This window comes from Galeopterus variegatus, unplaced genomic scaffold (assembly GCF_000696425.1).
Source record: "Galeopterus variegatus unplaced genomic scaffold, G_variegatus-3.0.2 Scaffold5723, whole genome shotgun sequence".
In the NCBI taxonomy this organism is placed as follows: Eukaryota; Metazoa; Chordata; class Mammalia; order Dermoptera; family Cynocephalidae; genus Galeopterus; species Galeopterus variegatus.
This window is the reverse complement of record NW_007731834.1, coordinates 13,313-33,204: the sequence shown is the minus strand read 5'-3', so window position 1 is coordinate 33,204 and position 19,892 is coordinate 13,313. Positions and strand designations below refer to the sequence as shown.

Here is a 19,892-nt window from a genome sequence, read left to right as displayed (position 1 = left end):
CACTCCCAAGCGGCGCACTGTAGCAGTGCGCCACTGGGCCGGCCAGTGTCTGTTATTCTTGTTAGACAGATGAACTACTGGGTAGGATGGGCTCTTTCATGCAGCAAAACCTCCCTAATTTGGGTGGAGGGCAATCTTAATTACAGAATTTTCGTTTTAGTCCAGTTGCATTTTTAGCTCATGTGTACAACTACTTTTTACCATATCCACCGCTACACCTTCATCCAAGACTCCACCTTCTCTCACCTGGGTTATTGTAACAACCTCTCAACTGGTCTTCGTGGTTCTTCTCCCAACCAGCACTTCACCACCTGCAGTCTATTCCCAACATAGCAGTCAAAGAGATCCCTTTGACACGCAAACTATACCATACCACTCATTGCCTGAAACCTCCTAATGACTTCCTACCTGAAGAAAGTAAAAGCCAAAATCTTCACTGTGGACCACAGGACCCTGCATCATCTAGGTCCCCATTTCTTTTCTGGCCTCCTCTGATGCCTCACCTTCCCACACTGGCCTCCTTGCCATTTTTAGCACTTGCCTGCCTCAGGGCCTTTGTCCCAGCTGAATTCCTGCCTACAATACTCTTTCCCCAGTTATCTGTGCAGTTTAATACTCTTCAAGCCTTTCATTTAATATTTTCAGTGTGCTTTTCCTTACCACCGTATTTAAAAGTGTGATCCCCCAACTCCTACCACCTTTCCCTGTTTTACTTTCTCCTATTCTACTTATTAAAAACATATTTTTAAAATTGTTTTTAGTTATTTTTTTCATTCCCCCTCCCCTACTAGAGTATAAATTCTACAAAGACAAAGGTATATAATGTACTATTCAATCCCTAGCCTTAAGAATGTTTAAACCTAAAACACACAAAAAAAAACCCACAAAAACGTGTAGGTGCTCAATAAATACTTGTCCAAAGGTATATAATGTACTATTCAATCCCTAGCCTTAAGAATGTTTAAACCTAAAACACACACAAAAAAACCCACAAAAACGTGTAGGTGCTCAATAAATACTTGTCGAATGATGGATGCAGAAACTTGTAATAGATGTAAAGCAAGTTGTCTAGTCTTTAGAGGATGTGTTTGTGGATCACTAAGAGTGATTTGTATTTATCAACATCAATAATGGTCCTAAAAATTGGTACTTCAGAAGTGTTTAAATTGCTTGAGAAGGGCTGTGTTTTTTTAAGCAATTTAAATATTTTCCCAGCAATCACACCATTCTGTTAATTTATTGTGATAACAACTGTTTTTATATAATGTACTTAAAAGACAGTAAGTTATATATAAGTAAATTTGTAATTAATGACTCTAAATTTGTTAGATTTTGTCACATGGACTTAAAAAGGTATAAACATAATCAGCATTTTTTTGCTTTTATTTTCCTGTGTTTTAAGGTCTTTTTTAAACTGAGGTGTAATTTACATACAGTGAAATGCTCAGATCTTAAGTAAATAGAAGAATATTGTCTATTCTGTTTTGATGAATGTGTATCAAGATACAGAGCATTTCTGTCACCTGAAAATGATCTCTCCTGCCCCTTCCCATTCAGTGCACTCCCCACTGAATGAAGAAATTAATCTGATTTCTGTCCCCATAGGATTACTTTGCCTGATCTAGAATTCCTTATAACCAGAATTATATAGTAAGTCCTTTTTTTGTCTAGCTTCTTTTACTAAGCATGATAATTTTGAGATTCATCTCTGTTGTTGAGAATTCAGCAGCTTACTTCTTGTTTTTACTGATTTATATTCTATTGTATAAATATATTATAGTGTGATTATCCATTCTTCTGTTGATGGACATTTGAGTTATTTCCATTTTTTGCTGTGATTGATAACGCTGCTACTGAACACTCTTTCAGGATTTTTGTTAGACGTTATTTTGTCGTTTCTCTTGTATAAATAGCTAAGAAGTGAATTGCTGGCTCATCACATTGGTGTATGTCTAGTTTTAAAAGAACTTCTAGATCTTTTCCCAAAGGGATTTTGCCACTTTATTTTCCATCTTGGATTGATTTTTGTTATGGTAAAACATAGGAGCCAAGGTTCTTGTTTCCCTTACAATATCCAGTTTTTCCAGCACCACTTGTTGAAGAGAGAGATTTTCCTTTCTTCATTGAATTGTTTTGACAACTTTATTATAAATCTCACAAATATGTGTGGGTCTATTACTGGGCTCTGTCTTTATTCCATTGGTGTATTTGTCTAATATTTGGCTTGATTATTGAAGCTTCATACTAAGTCATGACATCTGTAATATAAGCCTTCTAACTTTATCCTTATTTTTCAAAATTATTTTGGCTATTCTTGGCCCTTTAATTTCCAAATAAGTTTGAAAATTATCTTTTTAATTTTTAGAAAATAAGCCTAATGGGAGTTTGGGATGATATTTAACCTATAGAACAATTGGATGAATTGACATCTTCATGCTGAATTATTTTAAGTAGTATTGTTTTCTTGATTTTATTGTCAAATTTATTATTAATTATAAATTTTCAGTATGTAAAAATACAATTTATCTTTTATATTCAACTTGTATCCTACAACAGTAATAATAGTAACTCTAATTCAAAAAAACTTCTGACATAAAATATATATTTAAAAGTACATAGTAAAAGAGCTACCAACCTAGAATGACCATTCTACTAAGATTATTAGACTTTAAAGGAAAGCACATAAAATACTTTGAGTGGATAAGCAAAAAGAGTAAGTTGCTTATAAGTAACTTATAAGGAAAATAAACTTAGATTATCATCCAATTTTACAACAGCAACACTTTATCATGAGAAAATGGACCACGTATTTAAAATACTCAAGGAAAAAAGGTGAGCCAGTGATTTTACTTTCAGCAAAACTGACTTTCAAATATAATGGGCATACCATTTTCATCTTAAGAAATACCATCCCCGTCAGTTCTTCCTGAGGAGTCTAATAGATGAGTACATATTTATTGACATGAAGACTGTTGGTCCTTATTAAATGTGTTTACTTTTATATATTAAATAAATAGTTACTTGTAGAGCTAGGATTAAATGAGAGCTGAACAGAGAAGTGTAGTGAATAGCAGCTGTATGATTTAACAATGTAGGTCCTGTATAGTACAACTACGAAAATGGAGGGCTAGTGGGAAGAGTGTATGAAAATGTTAACTCTTTTTAATAATCACAGTATTGATGGTAGTGCTGGTATTGTTATTCTGAAACTGTTTTATATATATAATACAGAGTAAAGCAAGTCATAATCATGAGAGACTTAATTCCAGCATTCTGTATGTATTGAGATTATTAATGTGGAAGAAAAGAGATACAGATGTAATTTAGACATGGTTGTGATAAGGCGGGAACTCATGGAGACCTGGAGTATCCGGCAAAGGTCTATTTTTTTACCACAGTGATTGTTACAAACGTGTGCTTGAGAACAGTTCTTTAATCCATGGATTTGTTTTTTGCAAATTTCTGTATCTTTGTTTCATTTTGTAATAAAATGTTAAACTAACAAAGAAAGATATAGTAGGATTACCTCACCAAAAATTTTGAATATTAGGCAAACTTGTGTTATTTTAAACTTTATAGAAACTTGCCAATAATTTTTATTAAATGTGTTCCTTTTTTAGAGGAGTTCTAGGTAGGTAACTCAAGCTAGTCTGTTTCCACCACATCTGATTTCTGTCCTAGCATTAAGTAAACCTTGCATTTTTATACCCATTTACTTCTGTCCCTTCCTCTGACTGGAGAGCCTCACACCATTTGCACAAGTTGGGACAAGGTTGACAAGTTCCTTCAAAACCCAGTTCACGTGGCACTGCCTTCATGATCCTTCCTCAAAATTTCTAAGCTGAATTGAATTACTCTTTGTACATGCAGTATCTTTATATTCCCACTGAATTATAATTACTTGTTTATGTCTCCCCTCATAGTTATGGTTCTTTTTTTATTTCTAGTATCCAGTATAATATCAGTAAATATTGAATGAATTAGTCAGCCAACCAAAAATTATCAGAAAGAAAACTCACATGACATACTTAAGGAGTTTGTAGTCTAGTAATGGAAGCAGAATATCTAGAATAAATTAATAAAAGGTTTTTTCTGCAAAGTAATATGTAAAAATTACAGATTAATACAAATTGTATTTGATACATGCATTGAAGATGAGATGAATAATTGTTGAGGTCAATGTGGAGCTGTATATGAGTAAGTTTGGTCCTCATATTAGAGAAAACTAGAGTCAAATATTTGATTAACAGAGATGGGGTACTCTTGGAAAAATCAGTTGATTTGAAAGGACCAAATAAAAGTTCAATGAACAGTAATTTGAAAAAAATTGTCATAACTGAGTTAACAATGGAGTCATGAGAAACCAGGTTTGAAGACAAATCATGCCTGTCGGTGCAGGGTATTTAATGTTTTAAACAGAAGTTTTGATTTACTATGACTTGTAGTTGTTAGGAACTTTTTATATTTTTTAATTTTTTAAATTATGTTTTAAATATATAAAAATTCAAATAGTTTATAAGGTATAAAGACTACCGGTTTCATTCTCTGAAGACAGCCACTGTTATGACTATTTTGTGTAACCTTCCAGACATTTTCTATGCATATGTAAGGAGATATATATATATATATATATATATGTATATATATATATACGACTATTTTGTGTAACCTTCCAGACATTTTCTATGCATATGTAAGGAGATATATATATATATGTGTATATATATATATATATATATGTAGCCTACTGCTCCATCCACTGTCATATATGCAGTCCATCATTGACCTAAATGTCATTATGCGGTGCATAACTGTAAAAATAGTATGACCCTGTTTTTTACACCTTCATAATACTTCTTTCATAGCCCCTATTAATGCACATTTTCCTTGTTTCCCATTTTTCACTATTATAATAGCACTTAGTGTTTTGGGTTTTTTTACTCATATATGGGATCTTTTAGTTATACTAAAGAAATTTATTCCATTTACATTTATTGTCATAACATAAATTTGGCCAACTTATTTTTTCTTACTTTCTTTTTTACTGCTTCTTCTGTTTTCTGTTTTCTACTATATGGTCAAGGTATGTTTTGTGTATTTCTCCTCTGCTGAGAGTCTGTTCTTTTAGGGGTTTCTTTGTAATTATGTTTAATATACTCAAATCTCAGTTTCCAAATTTATCAACTTTAAACAGTAACTACTAATGCCTACTTTATAAAGTAAGGAAATAAATATAGTTGGATAATAGTGCTCCTACCTCACCTCCTTACTGGCTTCTGATTTTTATTAGTGATATTATTTCTGTATTCTCAGAGTTCACACTATTTACCTTTTTTCTGTATTTATTGTTCCCACAGATGTTTAGCCTTAGTTTTATATTTAACTGAATGTATTGCTTACCTCTAGGCCTGTCATTCCACAGCTTCACCAGTATCTTATTCCATTTTTACTGCTATGACAAAATACCTGAGACTGGATAATTTATAAAGAACAGAAATTTATTTTCTGACATTTCCAGAGGCAGAGAATGCCAAGATCAAGGCACCAGCAGGTTTGGGGTGCTATCTAGGTGTCCTCACATGGCAGAAAGGTGGAAAAGCAAAAAGGGGCCTAAGCTAGTTCCCTCTAGCTTTTTTATAAGGCACTAATGCATCATTTCCCAAAAGGCTTCACTTCTTAATACCACCACTATGGGATTAAGTTTCAACTCATGAATTTGGGGAATGTTTAAATGAATAGCAACCAGGTTGAATTCATTTTGATTAAATTCTTAGTTGGCTGCTTTTTATTATTAAGTAGTTTTTCAAAACAGATCAACAAGTACCATATTCTCTTTGTGTTTTTAAATGTTTGAGAGTGTTTTTCTTTTGTTTTTATTCACATTTGAGTCCAGTGTGAATTTGCCTAAATTTATAGATCACTTGATTTTTCTTTCTTGAAACAATACTTATGCTTACTACATGCAATAAACTCTAATATTTCTCTTTTATTGTATTTAACTTTTTTTAATGCTTGTATGACCCATTAAATTAATTTCATTTGCTACAGTGTTTGAAATTTTTTAAAAATTCTGTGCTAAAATATAATGTTAGATGATATGGGCATAGTGCTCTAATGTCACCAGCAGCTTTAATTCTGTATGTTCTCCCAAAATATCTTCTTGCAACATTTGGTGGATTCACTGCCCTGGGGGCTTCTTTTCTATGGTCTTCCATTTCAGGAGATCAGGTTACTGTGACAGGAGATCAGCCTGCTTCTCAGAGAAGTCTTCCAGATTACTGGTTTTATTTTGATGAATTTGGATTTGTTTCTCTCTGCTCTGTTAATTGTCCCTATCAGATACAAACAGGTTGATACTTCTCTCTTCTCCTCATTTCATCTCTGTGAAGTTTCCTCAGGGTAGGATACCTGCTCAGAGGAAATATATCTCTTCTAGCCTGCCTCCCTCCATTCTGAAGTTGGATCCTCACAAAGAGTAACTCCACAATTTCAGGGTTCTACTCCTGTCCTCAGACCCTCTCTTTCTGATTAAAAGTTTGTTGTCTGTACTGCTATAGACTCCCTCCTTTTCCATGAAATATATGCCCTGCTAGAGACATAGGAATATATCAGCTCTTGGTATACTCACCCTCTTGGGCTGAGTCCAAACATTATTGCAAGGTATGAGACCATGGCCATTTTCTAATTCCATTGTAGATGAAATTTTCTCCCAATTTCTCCATTGTTTGTTCAATTAGAGTTTCAGAGAAGAAAGTAGAATAACTATAATTTCACTCCATCATTTATTACAATCTCCTGTGAGAAATCCTTGATCTAACAGAGATATGATAGAAATGTTCTTTAAGGAAGATTATTCTAGCAGCCTTTTAAGGTATGAGTTAAAGTGGGATGAGGTGACATATGAAGAACTCAGAATAATCTAGGCTAGTTCAATGCAACTTGCTGCAACAATGGAATTATTCTGTATCTGCATTGTTCAATATAGTAGTTACTAGCCATATGTACCGATTGAGCACTGGAAATGTGCTTTGTCAAACTGAATTTTTATTTTTATTTGATTTTAGTTAATTCAAATTTAAATTTATAGAGCCACACATGTCTAATGGCCACCATATTGGACAGTGCATATCTAGGCAATTTAAAAGCCTGAACACTAGACTGTGGCTAAAGAAATGGAAGTAAACAAGGCTATCATTTAGAAGCTATTATAGAAAAAAAGAAACAATAGTGTTTTCACAGGGGAAGAGAAAAAGAGGAGATTTAAACAATTCAAAGGCAGTGTGGGCAAGAGAATGGGGAAATTAGTAGTACCACCAAATGAAGAGGGGTATATTGTCAAGATCTATTTTGAAAAATAAATATTTTAAAAGGTTGAGTTCCCAGTGGTAAGGAGATCTCCAAGTGGAAATGACTATAAACAATTAGAATTCTCACACAGAGTTGGGATAGGGGGAGGTTGGAGCTACAAAAAAAACAAAAACCTCTTTTTCCTTGATACTTCTCTGTTGAGAGAGTCTCTTCTACCTCCATATTCCTCTTTTCAGAGATGCCTTGTCCTCTCCCACATGGAGAGACCCTGATATATGGCATAATAATGATGGTTCAGAGAAATTACTGTTTCACCTACTGAGTGATTAATATGAAATTAGTTAATGAAACACTCAGTGGTGCAGAGAGGATCAAGGAGGAATTTGTTTTTGTTTTAGAAAGGAAAACTACAAGATAAAATGCTGCTTTGCATACATGTAGTACTTTTCATTTGAGAATCTCTACATACTCAGTAAGCTTAATTAATGAGAAAACGTTTAAAAAAGAGAAAAGATGAAATAAGGAACACAGATACTAGTGTTCTGTTTCTGTGACTTTTAAAAATGGAGCTTGGTGTTCTCCTCTTCCATTAATGCACAAGTGTAGCCCTATGCGGCAGCCATGAGATATTCATCTTTCTGCTGAATGATTTCTCTTGAAGACATCTCACTTATGAGGGACAATAACCACAAAGAATCCCAATCCCTAACTTTATTGATGTCCTTTGCTCTGTTTCCAATGGAAATCCATCCCTATCATCCTAGTACAGCAAGCATTCTCTGATAATCGAGTCTGCACTGTCCTTGGAAAGATTGTTTTGTTGCAGAATGCAGCAGGTTATCTTCTTTATCAAAAATTATTCAAAACAAACACCCATGAATCTAGGACTAAAATGTATTGAAAGGGAACAGGCAAGGCCTCTTAATGGGTACCCTACTGTGTAGTTTTCCTTTCATCTTAATTCAAAATCCCTTGGAGATTCAAGCTGTCTTATGCAAAAGTATAAATTCTTCTAATTACTTATGTGGAGGGTACATGGTGTGGCCTAGTCAAAAGAGATATGCAGTAATGTATCCTGGCATTTATTTTCATCTGTTGTGACTTGAGAATAGATGCTAGCGTGTTTTAGTTTTGTTTTTAGGTTTTGTGTGTGTGTGTGTGTTTTCTTTTTTTCCTATGCCTTCTTATTCTGTTTTGTTTTGTTTGTTTTGCTTTTTTCTCCCCTTCCTTGTTTTTACTCCTCCTCTTTACTCAAAAAAATAAAAATAAAAATGCTGTTCTGCTAAAAGCGACACTTGAAAGATCATGGATTCTAAAGATTTTTACAAAGGACTTGATGTTTTGTAAAATAAAACTAGCTGCCATGTGCAAAAACAGCTGTTTTTCTTTGAAGAGGAGAAGATATTGAAGGGTTTCAGCTTTATTTTTTTTTTTATCTCACCCAGACCTTCAAACTACGTCTCCCATCATATACAGATCTTTCACTTCTAGCCCACAGCCCCCTCATATTCTCTGATTGTCCCTATCCTTTCCTGAGTGTCTTTCTTTAGCCACCTGAGGCAACATTGTCTTACACTTTCATCCTGTACACAGTGCACCTTGTTTGCCCAGTGACGTAAGGTTACACTCTTTCCTCATTAGTGCTGAAGACCTGCTAACACCATCAAGATCACCATTGTCCAAAAAGGTGCCAAAGTGACCTTTCCATTTTAACACATAACTGAGAATTTAGGAGAGCTGATCTAACACTTTCCAAATTAAATATCAAATTCTCAAAATTCAGATGGATTTGGAATTCACCTAAGTATATTTTTCTTCTCCCATTCCCAGTAGTCTACATAGTGGCACTGATTAGCAATAGCATTTTGTAATATCACTTAAGGCTTTTGCACTGTGGAGTTCTGCCAGTAATGGTGTTTAATTCACTTATATGTGCCAATTCATCTCTGTCAGGAGCCTATTAATTTCTTCACTATTTTACTCTGTCCCTGGCTCCTATATAATGAGTCACAATGATCCACATTTGTATAACCAAAAAACTTAGAGTCTCTTATAAATTACCCCTGATCCCACTGCTTTTAGTAACCAGAAAGCCTCTGTATTTCTTTTTCATAGTTAAATCAATTTCTGCAAGCTTTTTTCTTTAGAAGAATACACTGGAACTCTAGGGCACTAAACAGTAAAATCACAGAAAAAGTATAAGATTCTGATGGGCTTTTTAATATGCAACCCTATCCCAAGAAATATTGCCATAATATCACACCAAATATGCACTTTTCCCAAAAACACATCCCATTTGTGAGGAGGGAATGTTAATAGAAATCAGCCTCAGACTCTGTTATCAGCCCAGTCATTGGTGGGCAAGATGTCAAAATAACTATAGCATTACTATCAAAGTAAAGACCTTTTAACAAACAAAGGTCAGAAATATAAAATTAATCCTCTTATGCTGTTGTTATTTCTGTATAAATGCATCTTGAGTAAACATGAAATAAATGCATCTTAAGTAAACAGGAAAGTGACAGCTAAGTGAATAGGAAGAGTTAACATAGATTCAGGAGAGTGTTTCATTTTATTAGTATGTGAAACTCAGGTACATCACTGCTACCTGTTCTACATTTTTTAGGATTGGAGCAAAACATCAGGAGCTAAGAGAAAAGCAGGCAAGAGGTCTCGCTGATTATGCTATCGGTGCAATTGGATCAGTGCACGATATGGATGATGATGAAATGGACCCCAATTACGCCAGAGTGAACCACTTTCGGGAACCATGTGCATCAGCGAATGTCTTTAGATCTCCATCTCCTTCTCGGGCTGGACCTCTTGGTTACCCTCGGGATGGCCGTCCACTGTCTCCAGAGAGAGACCACTTAGAGGGTCTCTATGCCAAGGTTAACAAGCCATACCATCCACTGCCTCCAGTTGACAGGTAATATAAACTTAGTGAAAGATGAATGTAGCTTTAATTCAGTAAGTTTCAAATCATCTATACTGCTGAAGCAGATAAAAATGTATCCTTCAATCTATTAAAACTGAAAAGAACACGTTACCCTGGACAAGTAATATACTTTGACCTACCCGTAAGGTATCAGCCATCAAACATAAAACAATAGCCAGTTATAAGGTGGCATGAATGAATAGTAGTAGTAAAGTTCATGGTGCAAAAGGGAGCAATTTTTGAAGGAATATTGTGACAGAGAACTAATGATGAAAACTCTCAAGGAATATTGTCCTTCTCCTAAGAGCCCTATTGTAAAAGACTTATTCAAGAAGATGGCGTGACACTTGGAGGTGAGGAGTCAGAGAAGAGAAAAATGATGACTTCCAAGTAGATGTCACTGAAGTGGAATTATAGATAGCTGTGGAGAAGCAGGGGACTTTGAAAAGAAAGCCTGGCATTATGTACTGAAGGCAAATGTGACCCTGTATCTAATGCATGGATGATCAGAGGTAGAAAAGGAGATAATCTTGCAATAGGCGTTTGATGAAGTAGAGAAAAATAAGAGGTGACAAGGCCAAGGATCTTTAGGTTTAGCAGCTAAGGAAAGAGATAATAGGACTGTCTGTCTCTACAATTGAAGTAGGTAGGGAATAAGGTGATTCTAACCCCACCTCCTGTCAAAAGTAAAATGCCTCATTTCTTGAAAGACTGATCTAAGAGAGTCTTAGGTGATATACATGGTTAGGTGATGCTTGGAATTACACATGCAAGGAATGGGTTGACTGACCTTGGTCTAATCTGACTGTAGCTTGAAGTCTGGCAGGAGGAGGTGGGGAGGAAGGATGGCAGGTAAAAAGAGCTCTCATTCCAGATTTCAAAAAAGACTTGTTTTCCAGATTTCTTAGGGTTTTGACAACCACCCAGTCCCTGTTAGTAACCAGCTTTTGTGTGAAAGCATGATATATTGCATATGTTTACCGTTTACATTTCCCCAGCTGGGTGATATTATGCACTTTCAATTAGGTTGGGGAGAGGAAGGGAAATCATGGCATTTTTATGCAGACTGTAAAGTGTAGCTTCACAAGACTGATTGCCTTTCAGAGCCTTTCCAATAACCAAGTGGGAAGGAAGGAGCAATTTTTAATCCTTACTGTCAAGCTTCCAGGTTGATAATATTAAAGAAAGATGGTCAAGTTTTTCTTTGGGACAAAATGAAAATATAAATTCCTATGACTGTGTGATACAGGCATAATAACTAAACTGCTAATTCAAAGGATTGATTACAAGTTGGCCTTTTTCTCCCCAGCCTTCATATAGAGTTGAATTTTACTGTGTAAATTATAACACTAGGCATGAGTCTTTTCTGGCCCGGACCATAGTCAATCTTACTTTTCCTAAATCAGATAGTTCTTCATTGAAATCCTCTTTGCATAAGTCCACTGCTAGAATCCAGTGGAGAGGGACTGTTTCTAGGAACCTCCCAAGCCAGTATTTCCCAATATTGATTTCATAGAAATAAATACAAGGCATTCTGTAAAAAAAAGGTTCACAAATCAAATAAATATGGGGAATTCTGGGTAAAGCCACAAGGAGCAGGTCTCCTTACTGTGGTCTTTTTATGCCCAAAATGCTAATATGGATTCTAAGTCTTTAAGAGGACCATACAGCAACCAGCATTTATCATTCCCCAAATTTTTGTTAGCTAAAGCTTATCCCTGCTCCCCACCCCGACCTGCAGATCCTATGGTTATTCTTTGGAAGACTATTTAGGAAGCTCTATCCTAAGCTATCTACCCACATAGATTTGACCAGGAAAGAAATTTCTTAGGATAACCTTTACCCACTCTAAAATAGTATCAAGAAAAAATAAGTTATTTGCTGCCCAGCCCAGACATACATATGAGTAATAGAGTCCTACTTTTGGCTCTGACCTCTTTGTATTAATAACTGGTCTAAAGCTGCTTTCAGTAGAATTTTAGACTGTTGTCATACTTTTGGATTGCAGATAAAAGTGTGACTCTTTTTATTGAGAATTATCTTTTTTCTGCTTTTATCTTTCATTATATGTAAAGACTCCTCTGCTCCTTGTTCTTTAAGTCTTGAAGCAAGCAGTTTTTACCGTGGTACTTAGTAAGCATTCGAATATTAGCTATTATCATCATCATTGTTATGATTATCATTATTATTATTACTCTCCTTTATCAATGAAGTTCTGAACTTTCCTGGTGTGTTAGTCCATTTCTGTTGTTTATAACAAAATACACAGAACTGGATATTTTATTAAAAAAATGAAATGTATTGCTTACAGTTTCTGAGGCTGGGAAGTCCAAAGTTCAGGGAACACATCTGGTGTGGTGTGTTCTCCTTTTAAGTGCACTCTCCTTTTAAAGCCCTCAGAACCACTCCCCTGACCACCATTTTTAATCCATTAGAGAGAACATAGTTGCAGGATGGAAAAGGTTGCAACTTTGAAATTCCTTCTGTGACAGTATTTCAGAGATAAGAAGAGAATTAAGGGACCATCCAGAATAACCTTCTCATGCTATCATTGAAGAAACTGAGGCCCAAAGAAGTTGAATGACTTGCCCACACTTACACAGCATGGAGTCCAGACTTTATTCTAGATCTGTCTATGTTGTACAGTCTTCTTTTCCCGACCCCACACGGTTATATAGAGCCACAGTCTCCTTTCCTAGTTAAGAAAATTAGTACCTAGATAGGTAGACTGGCATCCATTTGGGTTCCGACGTGTTCATGGCAGGTTAAATCATGGGCTTAGAATGAGGCCAATCTGGGCCCAGTCTTCTTCCAGATACTACTACATGACCTTCAGTAAAATAACTTTTCCAGTGTGCCATTTCTCATCTTCATGCATATAATTCAACAAATTGGGAACCAGGGAACATAGGGGAAGATGAGTACATTCCCCTGGTGATGGAGCTTACAGTCCAGTGAGGGATGCAAAGACCTAATCACGCAATGAGAAGACAGTGTGAAAAGTTCTCCTTCGGGGTAAGCACAGGGGAACGGCAGGGGCTGGGGCTGCTGGGTGGAGGCACAGGGCACAGCGAGGTGAAAGCTGAGGAGAGAAGAGCATGATGTGTTAGAGAAACTTAAAAAGCTGAATAAAACAGAAACCTGAATGAGAAGGGGAAAAGGAGAGCAATAAAGTGGTAGGGTCTGAGAGCTGAGCACAAGGCAGATGACAGAGCCATGGCTGGCTTGAGGAGTTTGGAGTCCTTCCCGAGAGAGGCAGGGCAGTGGTCGGGCTGGGGAGGGGCTCACTGAGGGTTTTAACTGGAGACATGATCCTGGAACTCAACAGACTGTTAAATGGCACAGGCAGTTTGTCCACATCACCTTGTCTGTAAAAGGGAGGATTATAATAATGGCCTCACGTGTTGTAATGGTTAAATACGATTTTACATTTTGCATTTTTTGTATCTCTATATAAAGCATACCCTATTTGTTCATATATCTCTGTCTCACAGGAATGTGTCATATGTACGTGGCCCACAGTAGATTCCTAATGGGGCAACTTCTGTCTCTTACCTCCTTGCTTCTCATGGGTTGGCCCTGAACCTTCAGCCCTTCTAAGAAAAAAAAAAAACTTGGCTTATAAAGGATTCACCTATAAATGACAGTGGTTAAAAAAACATCCTTACCAGCATGACAGTGACATATGACTGGATTCTCATGGTACTGAATCTTCCAGGATTTGAGCACAGCATGAGCTAAGTCCTGCCCTCAAAGCCTGACAACTACCTGGGGTTTCTAATGTGTCAGTCTTCCACTGCAAGGGCTCCCACAGAATACGAGCAGCGTATGAACAAAGCTTCATGTTTGGATAAGGACACAATAGTCCCAAGTAGGGGGACTAGAAAGTGTGTGCGGCACTTGACACAATTGTGATTTTATGTTAGTTTGTGTAATTATCTGACATTCTTTACAAGAAGTTGCCAGATGTGTTTGATCACACCCACTGTCAGTAAAAATGTTTTTGAGTGTGAATCTCCCAAAATATGTGTATTTATTTCTAAATGTTATACTTACTTACCCTATTAATGTATTGTATGTATTATAAAACATACCAAATATAGAAATCAATAAAAGAATGAGATTTTCAAAAATCACAACCTAAGTAGTGGTTCTAATGTTTTCTTCCTCCCCCCAAGTGGGGTTCCTATAGCTTATTTGGAGACCACTGGTCTCAACTACAGGCTTCGTGAGGGTATGAACCTTGCCTGCTTTTGCTCACCATGGTCTCCTCAGTTGAGGTCAGTCAGTACTCAATAAATATTTTTGGAATGAATGAGTCAATGGTTTGAGGGGATCTTAGAGTTGAATAGGACTTCTGGTGGTCAAGCCTCACATCCCAAAGATCAGAGGCACCTTCTCCATAAAATACCTCACGAGATGTCACTCGAACCATGTTAGCATACTTCCAGTGACAAAAATCCATGAGACATCCTTTTTCACTTTTAGATTACTGTAATAGACATAGAAATGTCCACTTTTTACCCACCCAAATGCTGTTTCTATGTATCATTTACTATAGATCCTGGATTGAACTACCTGGATGCAGAACCTAAGCTTCATTAACAGCCCTTCCAATTTTTGAAGTGACTGCTCTGACCACCTTCATTAACAAACATTTTCTCGAGTCCAAACATGTGCCAGGCTCTGTGCTCAGAGCTGGTCTTAAGAAAGATGCAGAAAATGTGGCTCTTAACCTTGAGAAGTTCATTGTATAATCATTTCTTCAGTATAAATTCCCCCAGCTATTTTAGTTCCTTCTTATGTTACAGTCCACACCTGTAGCTCTCTTGGTAGGCATTTTCTCGTTATACTCAAGTCTATTGCATTTATGATTGCTATGTTAAGCATGGCATGCAGAACTGGATGCCACATTTCAGCTATGGTCAGAAAGGCACAAAAATAAATAGGACTCTTGTATCCGTCGGTCTTTATCCTTTATACTTGTTGATGTGTCCTAAACTTTTATACTAGCTTATATTGCACCTTTTAACTGAAACTCTATTTTTTCGCTTAAGTTGCTATCAAGTCAGATTCCCCAGTATATTGTACAAAATCCTATATGTGCACAATGTTTTTTTTTTTTTCTTCAATGTAAGATAGTCTCTTTATCCAAGTCAAATACTTACTTGTTAGGTTTAGCCCATTGTTGTAGCCAATAAAGATATTTTAAAGTATTGACTTTGGTCCTCCAGTGTACTAGACATCCTTCCTAGTTTATACCATCCTCATATTTAATCACTGTGGACTCATCCATAGCATTGATAAGACCATCTATCAATGTCAACTACGATCCCTGCAACTCATCACTAGAGAACTTCATTAATCAACACTCTTTGGGATCTTCAGTTAGCTATTAATCGAGTCTACTATTATCTAGTCTGCATTCTCCAGTTCATCTGTGAACATTAGGGAAGACTTTGTCAAGTATCTTACTGATGTTGAGGTACACTATATTTGTGAGCATCCCTTGGTTTACTACTCTGGTAACCCTGACAAGAAAGGGAATTACTTGCTCTTAGTGAATCCTAGACATAACTTTTTTCTCCTCGTGATATTCACAAATAATGTGTCCATTTAGACTTAATTATGCAAAATAAGACTTTATGTGGTCCAGTGTAATAGTAGGCACTTAGTATTTGCTTACTAAACACTTTCTTATTGAATGATATATGGCAGCTGTGAAATTAAAATGGCAAATAGTACACAGCTTCTCAATACTCCAGTTAAGTGGCTTTGATTCCCCAACATGTATTTACCTATGTTTGTATGAAACTTTTATTGAGCATATGTTGTATTCCATAGGACTTATGAAGAAGTTTATAAATAATCTGATCCTCAAGGAACTCAGTCTAATGGTTGAAATTGTTTCATAAACAAATGATTACAGTACAACGTGTTCCATTAGAACAGAGGTATATACAGGATATATTGTAAAAATCATACAATTGCAAATGCATTAAATTTGGGAAAAACCTGAGACTACAGATTGGTCTTTCTAGGACCTTAGTTAAATGTATTAATTTTTCACAGCCTCAGTTTTCTCACTGTAAAATGAGGATAAGAGTATACCTAATTTTTTATGGATTGTTTGTGGATTAAATTATCCCAGTGTCTGGCTCAATAAATATGAACTATAGCTATTTAGGAAGGTTATTGGACTACATTATATGTAATTGGGCTATAGATTGAGGAGATTACTGAACTAAATATGTATAACTATTTAAGAAGATTATTTATCATGTCTCATTGTTGACCCCTAAAGTCATAGGTTTGGGAACCTGTTAGATTTCATCTGTCCCATCGTCACATGATCAATGGTTAATTCCTAACTCTAGCCCCAACTCGTTCCAGTGTATTACAATCATCAGAAACAAAAAGTAGAAACAGAAAATCAAGTGAGGGGATAAAAAGCAAGAAAATTAAAGAACAGTTCAGATTCTGTTAGATAGACATATCATCTCCATGAGTGAAGAGCTCAGTTATTACATGCCGAGCTACTTTGGCAATTGATTGTTAAAAACCATAACTCATTGGATGTCCCCAAGCTTGTCACCAGAACTAAGGCTGTCGTCCTGCCATGTGACTTGAATGTCCATTTGCTTGGAGTTGGGCTCAGCCAAAATCAAGTGAGGGGATAAAAAGCAAGAAAATTAAAGAACAGTTCAGATTCTGTTAGATAGTCATATCATCTCCATGAGTGAAGAGCTCAGTTATTACATGCCGAGCTACTTTGGCAATTGATTGTTAAAAACCATAACTCATTAGATGTCCCCAAGCTTGTCACCAGAACTAAGGCTGTCGTCCTGCCATGTGACTTGAATGTCCATTTGCTTGGAGTTGGGCTCAGCCATTGTCCACAGAATGGGCTAGCCCAATTTCTATGGGCCCAGAAGTGCTGTCAGTAACAACAGTGTGTCAACTCAGATCCTATTTGGCTGTAAACAACAAAAAAACCAACTGATACGTTTATCTCACCCATAAAGGAATTTAGGTGGCCCTGGCCTCCTGAAGTGTCCTCTTTTCTTCTTCCTCCTTTGCCTTTCCCAGTGGTTAGGCCTCTTATTCAGGTTGCATCATGATTCTAAGTGGCTGTTGCAGCTCTAGGCTTCATGTCCACCTTCAGGGACAAAGAGAGACAAAGGGGGGAATAGCCAACAGCACATGCTAGCCAGGTTCCTCCCTTTGAAAAGATTTCTCAGAAGACCCCAACAACTTCTCATTGGCAAAATTTGTAGTAAAAAGTCACCCGAGTTGTAAGAGGGTATTGAGAAATAGTAATTCATCTTTCCAGTAACCAAAGTCAAGAGAGAAAGGATTTTCAAGTGGCTTTTAGGGAGTCACTCCATGGAATCTACCACAGACAGATGACCTCTAGATAATTTCTTGAATTTTTTTTCCACTTCCTTTAATAATCCAAAAGCTATAGAATAATGCTACATAGCACTTTTGTCAAATATATTCTTAACTCCCTGTGGGAGGCTATCATTATTCTGTAGACCCTCTTTTATAGCTCATGCAGAACTATGAGGATTCTTCAAAAAGTTCATGAAAAGATTCTTATTATCTTTTAATTCTATTTTTCCACAAATCTTTTGAAGTACCCTCATCTTTCAGTCTGAATAACTTCTAATATCAATTAACTAAGGCAGCTAGGGGACATACATTCCTAGTTTTCATGACCACTGAAAAAGTGCGTTTTAAAAATTCTAAGATAAGGACAATGAAGGATAGAAAGAGTGTTAACAGGAAAGCTTTGTAGCTGTGTGAACAGCTGGTGGGAACATACCTTGTGCTAAGGGGGCAATGTAGGAGGGTTGATACCGCTTCACCACAACACTCGATTTCAGAGATTCAGCATTTCATTGAGCCACAGTCTGTTCGTGCACAGCTCATGCCTCTGTTGGTGTTTGTCCCTACTTTCTTTCTCTCCAGTGAGCTTTCCAGTTAATTTTATTCTAGTTTAACAGCACTTCAGCTATCACTTCTGACTCACAACTGTGAGGCTGTGTGTAGAGACTTGAACAGTGCATATAGTAGATGACTTAGAGATGTGGGGTTTTAGTTTCTACAAATAGAGCCAAAGTGATCTCATGTCAGTTTGGGAATCCCAGTGATAAATGGCAGTTCCATAGACAGTTAACTCATCAGTTGAACGGCAATCAGATTTTTTTTTTCTTAAAACATATTACCACCTGTTTTTAAGTGACTTTTAAACAATCATGAGAAATCCCTTAATGAAAGAATATCTGTAGCCAGATAAGTGCTAGTAGTAACTGATATACCATTAACTCTACTTTCCTCCATTCCTTGTCTTTAAAACTTTATGTTCTCATTTTTCTTTTCTATCTTATGAGAGCCCTACTCATGGGACAATGTTACTTATGTCTGCCTAAGTTGTTAATGTCCAGGGATGACAAATGTAGACACCTTTCTCCTTTAGTATGCTTGAGCTGAGTAAGGCGGGTTGGTACTTAGTGACCATCCATTTTCACGATGCTTCCCCCATCCTCAACTGCTGGTAGTAAGTGGGCACATTTGAGGAATGCTTGCTGAAGGGCTACCCCAATTTCTTAAAGCTGTCATTTAAGCATTGACTTGAATGTTTTTCAAACAAACCACCTGATCCTTAGGATCTGTTTACTAAGAATAGGTTGGAGAGGATATACAGAATTTCCTCATTTAGACATAAAATAATACAAAGAATAGAACAGAATACAGAGTTTCCTGGCCTCTAGAGAGATGCAGCTGATAATTTGGAGTCGTGATGGTGATATGGTATAAGAGGCAGCCAGCATGCTGTGGGAGCACATAAAAGGGGCACTGAATGCAGACCTGGGTGGTCAAAGAGGGCTTCTTGAAGGAATCTATAGTATGACCTAAAGAACAAGTAGAAATTAATCAAGTGAGCAGAAGAGCATTCACAAAAGCGCAAAGAGAAAACATGGGGATCTGCATATAGAAGAGACGGAATGTAGTGTGAAAGTTAGGGCCAGCTAGAGGCAAGAAACAAAAGGAAATATTGTTAAAGGCCAGATAATCTAAGAGAAATCATTTAGACTTTAGGGCAACTTGGAAGCCTTGAAATGGGAATGGCATGTTCAGATTTGTGCTTTAGAAAGAAAACAGAAATCCTGTAGGTTAGGAATCTATTTCACAAATGAGAAACTAGGGGCTCAGAGAAATTAAGAAACTTACTGTGGTGACACAGGTAATAAATTGGCAGAGCCAGAATTCCAACCCAATCTGACTCCAAAACCAATGCATGAGCTTCCTGATATGATATGCTTGGGTTTTTCAAACCGCAGGTTGTAAGCTATTAGTATATCTTGAAATCAATGTAGTGGATCAACCAACATTCTTAACAAAATAAGGTAGAAAAGATTATTACATAGGTTGTGAAAAGTATAAACATTATTTCATTTTTGTTTCAGCTACATATGAATGTAAAATGTATATATGCATCTACGTGTATAGGGTATGTGTGAAGCTGAGTACTGGGACATGATACAAAATGAATTTCTCACTGTGGATTGCAGTCAAAAATGTTGGAAGCCACTAAGCATGTGCAAAGAGCATGGATGCTACTCCTGACCTGCCAGACATC

General features: G+C 36.5%; 1 protein-coding gene across 1 annotated transcript in view; it reads left to right on the top strand.

Annotated features, from left to right (window-relative positions):
• Positions 1-14,893, top strand: part of LOC103605305 (partitioning defective 3 homolog B-like) — a gene marked incomplete at its 5' end in the record, with an annotated part of 42,554 nt that extends 27,661 nt beyond the window's left edge. The window contains 2 exons of the mRNA XM_008589882.1: positions 9,935-10,237; positions 14,808-14,893. Coding sequence (XP_008588104.1) covers positions 9,935-10,237; positions 14,808-14,841 — 337 coding nt within the window. The remainder of the gene's footprint in view (positions 1-9,934; positions 10,238-14,807) is intronic.
• Positions 14,894-19,892: the final 4,999 nt, after the last annotated feature.